The sequence below is a fragment of the Apostichopus japonicus genome, chromosome 9 (assembly GCF_037975245.1).
Source record: "Apostichopus japonicus isolate 1M-3 chromosome 9, ASM3797524v1, whole genome shotgun sequence".
NCBI lineage: Eukaryota > Metazoa > Echinodermata > Holothuroidea > Aspidochirotida > Stichopodidae > Apostichopus > Apostichopus japonicus.
Genome location: NC_092569.1, coordinates 29,543,963 through 29,561,726, shown reverse-complemented (window position 1 = coordinate 29,561,726; position 17,764 = coordinate 29,543,963). Strand labels below are relative to the sequence as shown.

The 17,764-nt window shown below is 34.1% G+C and overlaps 1 protein-coding gene across 1 annotated transcript; it reads left to right on the top strand.

The window, feature by feature from the left end:
* Positions 1–5,909: 5,909 nt before the first annotated feature.
* On the top strand, positions 5,910–16,828 carry LOC139974287 (uncharacterized). The gene is made up of 8 exons (XM_071981314.1): positions 5,910–6,065; positions 11,372–11,402; positions 11,972–12,144; positions 12,582–12,846; positions 13,338–13,549; positions 14,001–14,312; positions 14,449–14,710; positions 16,485–16,828. Exons 1-8 carry the CDS (start codon positions 5,985–5,987, stop codon positions 16,823–16,825), a joined length of 1,677 nt encoding a protein of 558 aa, XP_071837415.1. The 5' UTR covers positions 5,910–5,984; the 3' UTR covers positions 16,826–16,828.
* The last annotated feature ends 936 nt before the right edge of the window (positions 16,829–17,764 follow it).

The following is a 17,764-nucleotide window of genomic DNA, read 5'->3' as shown; positions in this document are numbered from 1 at the left end:
CTTGACAGGTTTACTTTTAATATTGTCACAAAGATATTAAAAGTAAACTTTTCTCACTCCCATCCTATAGTCTGAATGTTCTAAAGTAACATAAGTATTACTATGAATAGTGGTTTCCTTCGCCCAGTACTGTTAGATTAATTTTACTCACAATACTTTCCGGGTAAAGAACAGACAGAAATGTTATGGCTGAATGCTTGAAATTACCCCCTGATTGTTTATCTAAGAATTTATAGTTCTATTGCTGTTTAATTTTCCGACCTGTCTTATTGATCTTGTGACAATGCTCATTGGTATCCCCTACTTAGTAGTTCAATTGAATAAGTGAATACTCGGAACGCAATTAACAATCTTCTAATAGGTATCACTAGTTGCATCACACTTCTAGACTGGAGTAGTTATTCGGTCAAGTTGGTACCCGTTAACGCACTAGCATGGTGACTAGCTCACTCGAACGGAAAACCAGTAATTCGTCATACATGTGACAATGCGTATGTGTTCAAACTTGTTTGTTCGCCAGAAATTGCCATGGCGTGTACATTAACTTTCCTTCATAGCCTACACTGTTACTAGACATAGAAACTGTGCATCACACTTGCCACTTTTACACACGACAAATTCATGGTATGAGTTGCTTACTTTCTGTGTGAGGTAGATCGGGTCATCTGGTCGTCTCGAGTCTTCCAGTCGAACGCAGCTACTTATTCAATAAGTTCATGTCGCCCTCTACTTCTCATTCAGCGGCCAGATAGATACGGATACATAAGGAAGCTGGGCAACACCAGCTGTTTTAATTCAGTAACTTTATAATATTTCCTTTTATTACCAACATTTAAGGTGATGAGTCGTTGACGAACACACTCTCCCAACCCTCTTCCTCCCCCTTGCACCAACCCGGACTTATGAAACTCAAATGTATGAACACAATTGGGTGGGTTCATGCATAACACGCCATGTCACTGGCATGTTCTTTTTTAAAATAAATTACGGCCTTACTACAACATCCTGATTCTTTTGCAATAACGCCTGGTGTTATTCTCATGCGTTAAATGTTCCTCGTGTGTTTGATTTAGTAATGCAAAGGAGACGTCAATAATTATGACAAATTTACGATCTTTAAAGTCATTATCAAAATCATCATCTCTTGATCACGGGGCGTGCCGATACTTGTTACCCTCGCGACAGATTGGCCGTAGTTAGAACAACACGGCTTGACTAGCTGTAAGAACTATCATTGCTTTCGTTCAAAGACATAATATTAGGTAAGAGTAACCCATAGTTCAGTATTTAAACTGTGATTTTGCAAAATAGTGTATACAACCAGCTGGAAAAAGGAGTCTTGAACAGATTTCTCAGGTTATTTTCTTCGATCTAGCAGAATTTGAATTTGTATAGCCACGCTTTTATTGGAGGAGGATCTTTACAGTTACTCCACCGTGAATGTAGAATATGTTTCCACTTGAATCATAAAGGCTAATAGTGTATCCTTCTCTAAAAAGCAACTTACCTTATGCGACAAGCTTTCATGGACACTGTATATTAATTTTGTATAGAAGTTCATTGGTTTTTGAGGCCCGAGTGCCAATTTCTGGATGGATACGAACGTATTATACATATTTGTTATTATCATTATTATTATTTTAAGTATTGAATTAAAATGCAACCTTCAGAGACATTATGAGCATGTAAAGCATTAAATATGTGGTTACCATGGTAACAGAGGTTGAAGGTCAACTAAAGGTCAAATGTCACGCATCAAACTATGCTCGAAGCAAGCTTTTGCTATCCCTCGAAGCGAACTATTAATTTGACTTCCAGATTCACAACTTCAGCACATTCACATTCACACTTCAAAATTCACAGGTGAATATTTCAAGTCAAATCAAATATGTGGTTACCATGGTAACTAAGGTCAAAGCCAGCATCGGAGGTCAAAGTCAAAACAAGGAAAAAGGGGACTTTTAGCTATAATCCTAATGGGAAGGATTGCATTGAATTGCAACTTTCACAGGTAAAAAGAATGAGTGTGTGAACACAACTGAGGTAGGTCCAGCATCAATCGCCAAGACCCGCAGCAAGTCTTGGGTACATCATGAAAGAACTGCCTTACACGCATTATTACTGATTTTTTTACTACTTCAACACGATCACGTGATGTCAGATTACACGATCAACAGCCCGCGCGTGCTTTCACAAATGCATTCCAGAAAATGCTGAAAGCTTTGAGGTATCTCTAACGGACAGTCCTGTGCACCTGCGTACACCCTTACTGACACAAAACTTACACACGTTTTCTTTAACAGGCCATAAATAACACATTTTACCAACGTTTGATTACCGTTCGTTTAACATTTGTACATGACTCGTCATCAATCTATCAGGAATCTCCGAAATAGAATAACTCTATGCGATTCTTCTCGTAATTATTGAAGACGAAGTCATTTAAACATATCTTGACAAGTAGCACATTGAGATATTAACAGCGCTATACTGTAAACAGAAGAGATCAAGTATTTAGGACCCACAGTCATACTATGGATATGTTACGAACCACAGCAGTGTATAGCGACATACAGCTCGTATACCACCGGTATAACAGCTCCAATTACAGAAGTGCTGAAGAACCTCATTTTAAAGAATAATTCATTTCATATCAATCATATATATATATATATATATATATATATATATATATATATATACAATCGAAGATCACAAAATAGAGACATCGGTGTATGCCAAACCAACTGATAGGCACTCTTATCTCCACTTTAATAGTTTTCGTTCCCTCCACAACAAAAATTCCATTGTCCACAGCCAGTAACTCAGATACCGGGTATCTGCTCACGTGACCAAACGTTTCTTAATAAGGCCATTGAACTGCTTGATTTCTTCCTCAAAGGGGATACCCTTACCCACTACTTAACTACCACCTCAAACGGGTCTGTCTCTACAACGATCTAGTCTCCTAACATATCGGAACAAATCTGATTCTGATAGACTACCCCTCCTACCACCCTCCCTTTGCCCCCTTTCAATGAAATCAAACAATCTTGGGGCACTCTAGGTTCTGACCCTACAATAGCTGAACTTTTCAAAGCCCCCCTGTCATTGCCTATAGACAAGCACGTAACATCCGATCAGTGCTGGTTCGAACTAATCTCGCCCCACCCAGTAATGAGCCTGACAGTGGTAACATCCCCTGTAACAAACCTAGATGCTTGGTGTGCACACACCTCGACCCCTCCCCCGCTTTCCTCCACCCGGCCTCATGCACCACTCTGAGACCTGGTAGATTTGGTTGCGACTCAGCCAAAGTCATCTACCTCCTGTATTGTTGCAAATGCCCCCAGGTCACCCATATTGGCGAAACCAGCACTAAGTTCAGGCTTCGCTTCAACAATCACAAACTAAGTATCCGCAAAAAATAACCCAGGTTTCCCTGTTGCTGAACACGCTAATCTTCCCAATCAAAAATTATCTGACCTCAAATTTGTCATTCTCTATGGCTTCTTCAAAACCGCTCATGAAAGAAGCAACCGGACACTAAGAATCATCTTACGCCTCAACACACACAACAATGAGCACAACAGAGATCTCTCTTTTAAGAGTATACATGCTAAGCTAAATACCAATGAAGTTTCTTCCATTTCATTACTGCAACTGAAGAATAGCCGTGTAAACGCTCGAAATATTTGGTAACCGATTTAACGTTTTAAGTAATAACGTTGGAAATGAAAGCATCATTTTTCCTCTTTTTTTCTTGTGGATATATCTTACTTTCCAACACACGCCATCAGACATGTCTATATATATATATATATATATATATATATATATATATATATATATATACATATATATATATATATATATATATATATATATGTATGTATGTATATATATATATATATATATATATATATATATATAAATATGTATATATATATATATATTCATATATATATATATATATATATACATATATATATATATATATAGGCCTATATATATTGGCCTATATATTTGCATATAGCTGTACGAAATATATGACATCTATTACAAAATCCCATAATTCAATGATCACCAAGCGGACCAGCAATTTGAACTACTAGACAATGCAATGCTACAGCAGGAAGGCTGGCAATCCTACGCGGCAAACACAAAATAAACAAAAATAGCTCATGTCAAACTGTCGCCACGGTTACAAAGCGCCCAACCGCATCAGACAGGAATAGAACACATGAACGTTTAAGTTTACGTTCAGTTGTCTGATGATCGCCTGGCAGTCTTGAAACTAGACATGAAATGAGAAGCCAGAAAGTACTGTCAATTCGATTTGAAGATCAACTTTCGGGATCAAGAGAGGATAGAAACATTACTAGTGTTCATCAGGGTTTAACAATTTTGAAATGGGCGACACAACTACATTTTAGTCTTGTTTCAACGCATATATGTTTCACCAATAGGCATCCGCAAAGTTTACAGTATTTAATTGTACTTTTTGCTAACCTGTTGTTCATATTAGTATTTAATTTGGTGAAGTGTTTTGCATTTTTCTTGTTTATGATTAACATTAAAAAAATGTTATTTTAAAGTTATACTACACAGACGCTACGGAGGTTCTGTATGTTTGCTAGTTATTGTGGTAATACATGTGTGAGGCAGCATAAAAAGGATGGAACGCACCGAAAAAAATTGAAAGATACCGTTGTTATAACTTACTTATTTATTTTTAACATTATTACGAATAATGTAGACAAAACCTACCTTTCAATTAACCATTGAACTAAATCAGGAATCCTGTTTTTAACTTAATTTGCAATATCAAATTAAGTTCAAATACCACTATTTGCAATAAAACAACGTAATACTGCGGGAAAGGGAAAACCACGACTTGACTCGACAACTCCGAACGAGTGAGAATAAAAACAGAGTGGATCGCTTACGTTAACTTTGTCACCAAATATTTTAGGTAAATCCATTCCAATAAGACCAGGAATACAATGTAAACTGGGCAAATTACCTAATAAATAACACAACTGCATTACGTAACTGTTGAAAGCTGAGATTTAACTGCGTTAAATCCTGATATGAACAGACTTCCCCCATCACCATTAACCTGATTAATGCATGAAGAATAGCAAACTTCGTATTCAATTTGCAAACCCTGGAATCATTCTTGAATCAGCTTTTGGAATTATTCCAAACGTAATATTACAATTATTCATCATCGAGCCCTACAGGAAAGACGTGTAAGGTAAAAACAGTTGATGCTTTTCCATGAGATGTTATTGCTACCTACCTCTCTTCTGGTACATGCTTATAAGTGTAGAGAAGCAGCAACACCCTATGTTCAGTTGTACGAAGTAGGGTAATATTTCTAAAGTTGACCCTTATTTTTTGGTTCCCTTTTGATACTGATAAACACGAAAACAACTTTTCACAACTATAGGTAACGAACGTTAAACCTGGCATTAACCTGATTTTATATAGATTAGAGTAAAGTAAACGTTAAATAAAGGAAACTGAAAGAAGAATCCATGACATTTAGTCTATTGGCTATACTGCTAAAGTGTAAAATGTGTATTGCAAAAATAAGTGCAATAGAATTCAACACGAATAAAACAGCGAAAAATACCACCCGATTCTAAAATTAGATGGAACAAACGCACTAAATACCCTTTACAGGAATTTTCCACTACTTGTTGAACAGCAACTTGAACGTTATACTTCTTTTCCATTGTCACTTGACACGCCTCGTTAACGGACGCCTAAAATGGTCTTATCGACTTTTCCGATAAGATCATGCGCAGTAACAAAGTTCATATTTTTCATACAATGGAATGGATGAGCATCCGTAGCATGCCTGTCATTTCAGTCGTTGGATGGTCACCCTCAAGCGTCTATGTCATAACCATCTCACGCTTCAGATACGATCGTTCTCCTAAACTTTTCTACTTAAGAATTTATTCGCTGTAATCATGGCAAAATTTCGATGCAGACAAGTTTGTCAAAGTTTCTTGACAGTGTTGACGCTATGGAATTCACTTGGATCAGAAATGGTAAGTCTTTAAAACTTTGCTTTTCATCTCATATATTTCAACTATTTTTCTCTCTAAATTTTGACGTGTACAGCTATCAATATGTTCTGATGTTCGACTAAATTTAATATGTCCTTCGTAAAAGGGAAACGCTTTCAACTTGTGGTCGTATCAAATACTGCTGCAATTACTTGACTCTTTCTAGACAAAACACCTGTTGTGCATCTTCGTCAACCTGTATACATGAATTCTCTGTAATAGAATGGAACAAAAACCTCTATAAAAACGAGTACATGTTACTCGTTACAAACGTTGATATTAGTTATAAAATTAAGGAAGATACACTGCATTTTAAACTGCATTTTAAATTCAATTGCAATTTACAGCACTCTCCTTTACTGTAAGTATAGTCTTTCTTTCTTAAGAATCTCTAGTAACCTCCAAATTCCAAATGGATTTTTAGCCCCTCGGCAAGATTTAATGTATATATTTTAACAGTTTCTTTCCAAATGTCCACGTCTTAAAAAAATACTCGCAGAGTTTCATTCGTTTTGAATGCAATTACCTGATAAATTAATTGTGCACGGTATGTCTCTTACAGTTATCATTTCATTATTTTGCGTAATATTAGCTTACAAATGAACATTTCTGCAACGAACGAGAATTTATTGAAAACGTTATACTCTCTTATTCCCAATAGTTCTACAAAGTATGTCGCTAAGTTCAATTTTATTTCAAACTAAGTTAAATTTATCAATCTATATTCGTTCACCATATTTCCTAAAACTTAATCAGCATAATATTGGAGCATTATTCATTTTTTTTTTATATTTTAAGGCGTGAACAACTTTAAAATAAGACTACAAGTCACTGCTGTGAATAGTATATGGTACTTAATATTTATATTTTTTTCATCAAAATTATCTTGACCACATCAGTTTATTCTCTTTGTTATAGCAAATTCATGAAACTCAATAATTTAAATCACTGATCCCTTTGATACTCGAATCATTTGAATCACTTTATTACACAATTGGCTCCTTTAATAAATTAAAATATATGAATTTTCATAGGTAATTTCAACTACGCTATGCATAATGCGCATTTGCGATCTATTGAAGCCTCTAATTAGCAAACATACCTCAATTAATTATAATGAATTGCCTATACCAAAGATATACTAACTAAGTTTCTTTTAAACAAAGTACGTCTCACCATTTCATGTTCATATATTTTGAATTCAACATCTTACTTCTCACATCTTAGAAAACTAGCAAGACGCAGTTGCTAGACTAGTTTGACAAATATCTGACTTGTCTTTGACAATTTATATCAATTTTAAAATTTAATTTGGGCAAGTTTAATTGTGTAGCTACAACTTGTAGAGAACTTGACATCATTAAATGTGACTCATAATTCAGGAGCAACTGTAGTTTCTGTAACTAGGAAAAGACAAAAGCTTAACTTTATTTTACTTCGCGATTACACGGTACACTTGTAACTGCTTTGTGAATCATTTATTAACGCAGTGTATTTAAGATAAACTTAATTTCTTCACACACAGTATTGTATTTTCATTGCATTCTGTATAATTATTTAGATCATATTACACCGTAATGTGACTCTTATCTGTACAAAAGTAATTTCCCGTTCTGCTGTTTCTCGCAAAACAATTTCCAAACTCTAACACAAATATTTTTTTCACTTGCCAAGTTTTATGATTTCATATTTCTATAGATATAGATGTGCTCAATAAACATAAAGTACAGAGTGTCTCAGATTTTGATTAAATTCTTTCCTTTCGTGAAAACATCTGTTTGGTTCATTTTACATAAATCTGCCAAAAAAATCAAACAATTTTACCATGGTAAATAAGGAAGTAGTATTCACTTGATATAATATTAAGACGTTAAGAAAGGCTTTGTCGACTCTGGAAAATTGTTTACATGTAGCTACTTTAAATGAAGAAGGCTCGGAAAATCATTTATTTAAAAAAAAGAAGCCTTGCAAAAGTCACTTATAGAAAATGATTCTAAATTTGTTTAAGTTTTTACCCTATTTTCCTTTTCCTTTCTTTCATATAGAGTATTGCTTATTTAATAACATAATTTTTTATATACTGTATATTATTTTAAGTAAAAGCACATTTTTGATATTTTCCACACTATTACTATATCTCAGCCAAGTTAAATAGTATGCCTCTTCACACCTTTAAATTAGATCTATTCAATCCGACAGAAACCAATCGTACTGTTAGATAGCCAATTTCTAATTCAAACTCACATCGCATGAATAGACGATGAAGGGGTTGTAAACGTTCAAGCAAAATTTATATCATTTGAATGACATGCTTAAAATATGAAAAAAAGCCAAGCATAAATTATTTAGTTCTAGATAAAAACGTTTCATTTACTGCTTATACCTTGGGTGAATATGAACTTTGAAATGTCCACTTTTCAAATTTTAAGATTCACTTTACAATCTGTAACGATGACAACATGAATTCACTGTTTCTCTCTGATTTGTTTGAAACACTTTGCTCACTGTATTGAGTTAGTACTAAGTAACCTTATTCAACCTTATTCAGACACTTGAAATTTATTTTTTTATAGAAAACATTAGAAAGCCAATACTAAAACGTATTTCTATATCAATTCTCAACGTGTCGCAAACCCATGCAAACGTCGTGTCACCATTTCCTTCTCTGTTGCTTTCCCATACACATTACATACATATATATATATATGTACATATTGTTGCCAAGTTTTGTGTATACATTTTCATATAGCACAGGTAACAAAGAACAAAAAATATGATATGTTCGGAAACGATGGTCGGTATTTCATATCCCACTGGATGAGAAGGAAAACTAAACCTGTTATTCATTGCTAGATATGTTGCTCATTTGTAAATTTTATATTCCCTGTTTCATAACCTCATATCTTTATATTATTATGTTTTTTTCTTCTTCAAATACAATGTTTAAACATGCATTATATGTTCAATTATTCCAGTCAGTTTTTGTTTTAAATCATTAAGTTACAATTTGATATCTACTTGTTTAAATACTCTTCAAGTAAAAGTTACATTTTGCAAAAGCATTTGTTAAAATATACTAAACATAATGCATTTTGCTATTAAAACTAAGCTAGAGTGCAAATAATATACCATATTTAAATTTATAATAGCTGTCACGCCTTACTATGCAATTAGAAGTAACTTTCAATCCACTCTTCGAGAAATGTCGCAACATTTTCTATTTTCAAAACAACATAAGGGTTTGTTTTTGGTAAGCCTCAATATGCCTGTCAAATTGAAAAAAAAAAATAATAATCAAACAGAGATTTCTCTCATCTTCTAGGAGAAAGTTACATTATAATTTTTGTTCATACTGGAATGATTTTTCCTTGGTCTGATTATGACACAATTACAGCAAAATATCGCTCAAGTTACCGGCAAATTTGGCTTGTCGTACATAACTGTCAAATCTATAAGTAGATCAAGATTTTTAGAACAAATGAGCTTTCGAATTCTCCTTAATATCATTTTATTTTCTTCCATCGCAAAAACAACACATTTTTTAAGATACAATGTTTAGCCAACGAACTAGTTTTGGTTGAGTAAACCATCATGACCCATCTCCCCTTTAGGAGGCAGAGTCTCTACTTATTTTTTCCCCCAGTAACAGTGTAATGACCCATCTATTTAATTCACCCTTAAATATCTTCCGAGAATTTTTTTTTACAATTTTCTAACAAATGAAGCATTAAACAATCAGTGTGGAACATGTTTCCTACCATATTCACGGTAGTTACGTAATAAAGTAATATCTAGTACTTGCTAACCTAAATTACATACTGTACGTTTAATGTATTTAGTTTTTTTCAAAGAATTTGAAAGAATTATTTCAGATGGCAGCTTCGTAGATTCGCTAAACTTATTTCTTGTCTAGGAGGGACACCCGCTGTCAGCAAAATAATAGCTCAATTAAATAACTCTGTTCTTTGCTGATAACATTATTCATCATTGTCTGCGTAGATTAGCCTCAGGGTATGAGCAGTTTTAGTCATCATTTTTTTTATCGCTAAGCAATATTTATATAGTCAATTGTCACTAAATAATTACCGAGTTACTTTTGTGATCATAATCTTTTAGAGCATCCGTCTAAATCACAAAACTGAGCACGGAGTATAATTCCACTAGCCGAATAGTTACTTCTACGAAAGATTGATTTCTGTTCTAATATTTTTTGGAAGCCAACCTACATTAAGTATAATATTGTATATGAAGTTATTAAGTGCTGATTGGATAAACAACAACAATGTTAATCAGAGAAAAAATGGTCTTAGCTACGAGCTTTACTCAAAGCGCTGTATGTTATTTCGCATGAATATCAATTTGTCATCATTTTCCATTGCTATAGAAAACTGTAGCTAGTGAGTATCTTAGACCACTTACAATACTCCCATTATACTTAATATTTGCTATTTTGCTTATAGTATAATATTATATATAAAGTTATCAAGTGCTGATTGGAAAAACAACAACAATGTTAACCAGAGAAAAATATCGTCTTTGCTGCAAGCTTTTCTCCAAGGGCTTTATGTTATTGATATTTCCTAAAGTTTTTAAACACTTTAAATGTATGTAATGTCTCACCTTAAGCTGCAAAATGCAAACAGCTGGGCGTTTCCTTTCATCTTCTCTGAAAAATATCATGTAGTCACTATAAATTCAAAGAAGAATCATGTATTGCTGTATAATTACCTGTATAAATTTCTCCCTGTAACAAAAGTGAAATACACAGCGTATACTGCATACATGTGAGGAGAGATATGTCCAACATGTATGACACGAACAAAGAAAAGAAAGTTGTTTATGTTTTGTCTGGTCTTTGTTCTGGTAGTTAGTTGCCAATAATGCATCAAAGTGATTCAGTCTTCTTGTAAAGGTTTGCAGGTCAAAGTTTGTTTCCTGATATCTCAACAAGAATGAATGATTGTTTCTGATTGCATGATAAACTATGATATTAGCTGATTGAAAGTAAACCATGTTTTATTTATTTTAATAAATGTAAAATGAATCGCAGTAAAGGTTAAGTATATGAGATTGGACGTATTCCGTGACTTATGTAAGTAAGCTTGAATTGAAGTTCTAATATAAACAAAAGAAACGAACGGAAAGAATGTCGACCCAGCAGACCAAGTTTCCATCATTCTGTAATTCATTTTGTTTAACCCCAATATAATTCATTCTCTAATGTCCATATATATAGGTAGATAATTGTCATATTAATTCGAGTAACATTTATTTTATTTAAAATACAGGTCGTCGCAAACGTCGGGATACAATCATCAGGTAGGTCAAAATACTTAAAATACTCAAAGTCTTACTTTTGAAAACTGTAACCCTTATCTAATTGTACTGGCAAATGGCTGACGGTTTACAATGCTAATAATGGTTCAAACAATCATACAAAAATGCATAAAACTCTATTTCCCAGTCTTGTTATTATTCATAAATAATTTGTATAATACCCTAAACCACTGGTAAGGCTGATAACGTTTTCACTGTATTCAAGCACGCTTAATTAGTCAATACATTTTATTTGATGTCAAGTGTTCATTCTGATCGCTTGGAACTTAACTCTGATCTTCATTTTTGCTTTCCTTTCAACTTCATCCTTTTAACTTTTCACATCGCTTATGATTGCGTTTTTTTTCATTGTTCGACTTCTTTGTTATAATAAACGGGACGTATTCAGCATCATAGCCGGTTAAATAAGTTCTTCTTATTCGACATCGATAAGACTGGAATATTCACATTCTTCGAACAGAGATCTATTGAAATTAGAGACAAATTATTCTAAACATATTTGGGGTAATTTCATAATATCAATATCACCTTCTTTATTTATTTTCACACAGGTTCCCCATACTTTGTTTTTCAACAACCTGAATATTCAAGAGATTGCAAGGAAGTATTGAATACCTGCTCCTCTACCCAAAATACATCTGGCGTGTACCTCATCAAACCAGACGGATACCCAGAACCGTTTGAAGCTTACTGTGATAATGAACTCAATAACGGTGGATGGACGGTAAGCCTTACTGTGTTTCCTTTCACATTACATGGAATGTCATCGCATAGTCTGTTTTGTAGTTTATTATCAATCATATTATTGTTCTAAACACGTTTAATAATGTTGACTTCAGGTAAGCGCAACAGAAACATGTATGGAACAGCAATAGTTGATTTGGCATTTTCAATACATTCAAATAATACACCGATCAGAAACTTACGCGTGCACCTTTGTTGGATTCTTAGGTTACAGAACTAAGGGGTATGATGTTACAGTCAATTTAGATAGATGCAAATGGTACAATAAAAGTTGTCACAAAATAAAATAAATCTATACATTTATACATAGTACTTGTTTTAATAAGCGAACATATTCATAAAAACATTTTTGCTGTTGATTATACCGATACAAATTCGAGATAGTAACTTTCTACTCCGATACGATATCTACTGCAGGTGTTACAGCGGCGACGACTGGATTCTGTAAATTTTAATAGGAATTGGCAAGACTTCAAAAACGGCTTTGGTTTTCTTGGCAGTGAGTTTTGGATTGGAAATGAGAAATTAGCTTTTCTAACGAACCAAAAAATATACCAACTGAGATTTGAGTTTGAGAATTCTGCAGGACAGTCTTATTACGTAACATATGACCAATTTCGTATCTCAGATGAATGGGGGCAATATCAAATCTCAAGCGTAGGAACTTACGGAGGAACAGCAGGTGAGTCAATATTAAAATTAGTCATGGTGTGACTCAATTATATAAATAATAACAATCAACTAACAAATATGCAAATATACTTCCCTATAATAAAATATAAGTTCCTCCCCGTTGGTGGGGTGGGTGGGGTGCTGACTTCTGTTTTGTGTTTCTGGAAACATTATGCTTGACGACATCAGAAATCGTCTTTTTGATACAAAAGCTATCTACCCAGATTTTCCACTTCACATTTTTTTTCTGTGAAAATGATCCCAAACTACATGTCTACTTTATAGCATCCATATTGTTAAATATTGAAGTGCATGATCTACCAAGTCATATCAGAATTTAGCAAATCAGTGCAGTTTGAACTATCGATACTTTTCCTCAACGCAGTCTTGGGTAAAGGGCAATAGCTTCAAGATTTATTTTAATTTAGCACATTACTTTATTAGAATGCATCACTTCACTAGTGGATCTTCTACTGCATGATTCACAATCTCCTTTCCTAGAATCTCAATTGGAATGGTGTCCAACGAATAAGATATTCTCCAACGAGACATGTGAGAGGACGTGTGATGACCCTGACACATGCATCTCCTCAACCTCTCGTACAGAACTAGAGAAATGTGTTTGTGTTGGTGATTACATGATTCAGGGTGAGAATTGCATTCCTCAGAACCAATGCAGCTGTTTCGCTGCTGACAAGGGGACAGTATTAATGGTCAGTATAGTCACTAGTTCCTTTCCCTTTCATTCTTTACATTGAGGATGGAAAAAAAATGAAGTTTTGTGAATAATTTTCGAAAATACAGAAATGATAACCACTTTCATAATGAAAAGCAGAAATTACAGCTGCCCAATGTTTGATTGACAGTTTCAAAAAAGAAAGAAATGTTTGGTAATACTAAATTTCATTGCAAGTTTCTATATTTTCAAATAATTTACGATAACCAATTTACTTGTGGTTATAATTTTTCTTCAAACAGTTTCTTTTGCCGGAAACAAGAACTAAAATTCTTGTGTCCTTCTTATTCATACTTTAATCATATTGTTTTTCTCTAAATTAGAATGGTGAATTTGTCCGGTAGTCTGGTGAGTCACAATGGTGAATTCAGAATAACTGATTTAATTTGTCATAACATTCTTTTGTAAATATTTCTCATTAAATTTAGAACGGCGAGTCTTACGTCAATTCAGGATGTACAAGAAGATCAAATTGTAGCAATAACCAACTCATGGTAGAAGATAGTTACCGCTGTAGTGATGACGCGACTTGTGATGTCAGAGAAGGCGTTCGTAGATGTTACTGTATAGATGGCTACGAAGGAGACGGTGTTACGTGTACCCGCAAGGCAGTCCCAAAGGATTGCCAAGAGCTTTACGTTGATGGTTCTAGTGATGGAGTTTACACCATTTACCCCGATGGTTGGCCAAGCGGCATTCAGGTTTACTGTGAGATGGAAAGTAACGGAGGAGGATGGACGGTGAGTTGTGCCGACGAACATTTGATACAGTTCAGTGTCATGTATCTGAATTCATTTGTTCTGCAAAAGTGTGGAAGACACATTACATATTTCTCACATACTCCTGTTACATGTATACTTCTCTTAATATTCATAGGTCATTCAGCGACGATCAAGCGCCTCTGTTGATTTCTATCGTACCTGGGCTGAATACAAGACCGGATTTGAACATCCTAGAGGTGATCACTGGCTTGGTAATGATTACATACACGCAATTACCAATCAAAAAGAATACAGTCTCCGGATAGACCTCACAGATTCAAGCAGTTCATCGTATTACGCCCTCTATTCCTCCTTCAGTATAAGTGATGATGCGGACAAATATCGACTATCAATTGGATCATATAGTGGAAATTCAGGTTAGCATTTCTGTAAATTTTTAGTATTATTATTTGCAATTTTCTAGTTACATGTATCCTAAAAAAAACAATATCGTTCTCTACGTTCATCATTGTTTTACAATGAATGCGTATCTGCCTGTTTTTAAATATGATCTTACATATGTCTAATGACACACGATTGATTAACATACTGCAAGGAATATTCACGTTAATAGTTAGTAGTTCTTAAAAGACTAATGCAAATATTTCACTAAATATGGTAATTAGAAGTAATAGGTAGGCAGCTACAAACACCCAAGTGTGAAACTCATTCGTCTACTTAGCATCTAGTCACTTTTCCATGGAGCTTCATATTGAACCTGAAATATATTTACTATCCCTATATTCATATTTACACTTCCTATCCAATTTCCGTTTCTCTCGTAACGTATTTTATATAGTTGCGATACCTACAAATTATGAAAGACAAGTAAATACGCTATACTGGGCAATTATTTCTTAACTTTTTCACATTGAACATCAATCATATAAAAATTAAAAATGACTAAAATAAGTAACATATTATATTATATTATATATATATATATATATATATATATATATATATATATATATATACACACACACACATATATATATATATATATATATGTACATATACATATTGTTTAAGAATTTCTATTAACTTTTTATGTTCAAATTGTTGACAAAGTAAGTGAGAATGTGCCTAATTGTAGCTACATAGTGACATATTTATATCTTTAAACAGTCATTTGTGATCAGTCTGACTGACAGTGCTAACAAAAGAAGGTCATTACATCTCTAAAATTTGAACTACAGGATTTGTGTGGACAAAGACACAATGTGGTGATGTACTGAGGACACAATTATCAAATACACATGATACAAGTATGTTATTTTTACACACATTAGTAAGCATAAAATAAACAAAACAAAAAGAACATAAATAGCCAATAGCTAATAGTAACAATAGTATCAATAGTAACAAGAAGGTTATAAACCACAAGTTAGCCTACTTTGTGATAGCCACGTGATCAGTATGAAAACAGCGACGTACACAGGAAGACGTTTCATAGCTTGCATAAATATTGATGGAATGTAGCTTTGAAACGTTCTAGGTAGATTCATCGCTTTTGTATGAATGATTTTTTTTAACTATAGACCCCGGAATGCGCATTTTCATATTTTCATTCTTTAGTAAAGGAAACATTTTTAACTTTTGATAGTTTTGAAAATAATATTGTGAGACATTTTACTACATCGGGCACTAAACGCTGAATGATGAAATTACTATCAATTAATAAACATATGAAAACAACAAGCAAAACAGAAAAATTCCCAATATGTCGTTCCATTTCTGAATAAAGATTTGGAAGTTTAGAACAATATAGGCATTGCTAATGAATGCCAAATACAATAATATTAATAGCACCTTACTGATTGTTATCGGTAATATTTGTAATAAGCATATGTTTACAGGGTACAATATTGAGGAATTTACCAAATACACGTAGACAAACCTGGTTATGAAAGCCTTATGGAGACTTCGGCAACGCAAATTTAATGTGATTTTGTTCCTCTGTGAAATCGTGTATAATATACTGATGTGGTATCACCCTTCAGTTAATACAGCTGAAATGATAATATTTTATAATGTGTTCAGAAATAACAGCTTACCAGAAAAGCACTAATATTAACAATTAGTAATATAATTACGGAACGATAAAGTGCCCGTAACATTTGAAGTTTGTTTTATTTCTCGAATCTGTAGGTTATAATGCTATGTCTTGGCACAACAACAAACCATTCAGCACACGTGACCGGGATAATGATGAGTGGAGTTCCTATGACTGCGCCGAGAAGCATAGAGGAGCCTGGTGGTTCGGTTATTATTATTATTGCATTACTTCTTCCCATTGCCCTACTTATTGCCCTAGGGATGAGTATTATTGCGATTATTTCCCTGTCGGAAGCGGCTGTGCTATTTGTGCTGATTCTCACCTCAACGGAGACTACGACGGCTCAACTCGAGGAACGAACATATTCTGGAGTTATCTTAGTGGATACGACTGCGGCCTACAATATGCAGATATGAAAATACGGCCGGTGTAGAGATAAACAAAAATTGTCATTGTGGAGTGATCTTTAGAAACAGAGTATAGAAAACAACAGAACTCCTCTCCACCGAATGTTACACGGGTACTATTGTAATATATTTGTAATCGAGGAAAAGTGCTCTTATCTCTGTCCGAAATCGACAGAACGGACAGAAATGAATCGACCTAGTAATACGGGAACACTAAGATATCTCTATGTGACAACGCATTTTGAACATGTCATGTCATTAACAATAATGATGGAATTACGATAATGTGACACTAATTTCTGAATAAAATTAACAAAGTCTACAATAAAGTGTCGGTAACGTTGACGTCTTCTTTTCATTTGTCTTTTCGTCCATTGCTTAAGAATTAAAATAATCCCATAAAATTAATGTTTCACCACTGTAAAACTCTTTTATAGCTCTCTCGCTGTAAAAAAAAATCTGTTTTGAACTAAATTCACTCTTGATACTTATTGGCCAATATTTGACGGTATAGGCAATTTGTAGTCCCATACCATTGGCGTTCGTAACGGGGCATCCCATCTCAACTATATCCCTCATTCGGGAAGGGGGAGGGGAGGGTGGGGGCTTATTCGGATATTTTCTTGTTTTTGAATTTGTGTATATATTCATAAGTGATATAATAAGACCACTCGACTAGGTGTGCACATCCCTTTTCAAACGCTTACAAAACTTCGAGAGTTTAAATTAGCAAGACTCCCAGAACTCCCGACGTGTTATAGGCGCCTATAACCAGACCAGTGTCTTACTCCCTCGTTAACAATATGTTATACATTCACCCCATTATCATAAAGTTCCATATTCCGGTCTAACTCAGTCGAAGAAATGTAAAATACCCCGAAACCGGTTCCTTTGAAATCTGTGCACGCCATCTATAACTTGATCTATAATTACATTATACAGATATCCAAACTTAGGGAACCTAA

What these genes read in the sequence shown, in the direction of transcription:
- LOC139974287 (XM_071981314.1), top strand. Translation starts at nt 5,985, where the DNA reads ATGGCAAAATTTCGATGCAGACAAGTTTGTCAAAGTTTCTTGACAGTG. An exon ending in ACAAGGGGACAGTATTAATG is followed by an intron (nt 13,550 to 14,000) that starts GTCAGTATAGTC and finishes CATTAAATTTAG; the next exon opens with AACGGCGAGTCTTACGTCAA. An exon ending in GTAACGGAGGAGGATGGACG is followed by an intron (nt 14,313 to 14,448) that starts GTGAGTTGTGCC and finishes TAATATTCATAG; the next exon opens with GTCATTCAGCGACGATCAAG.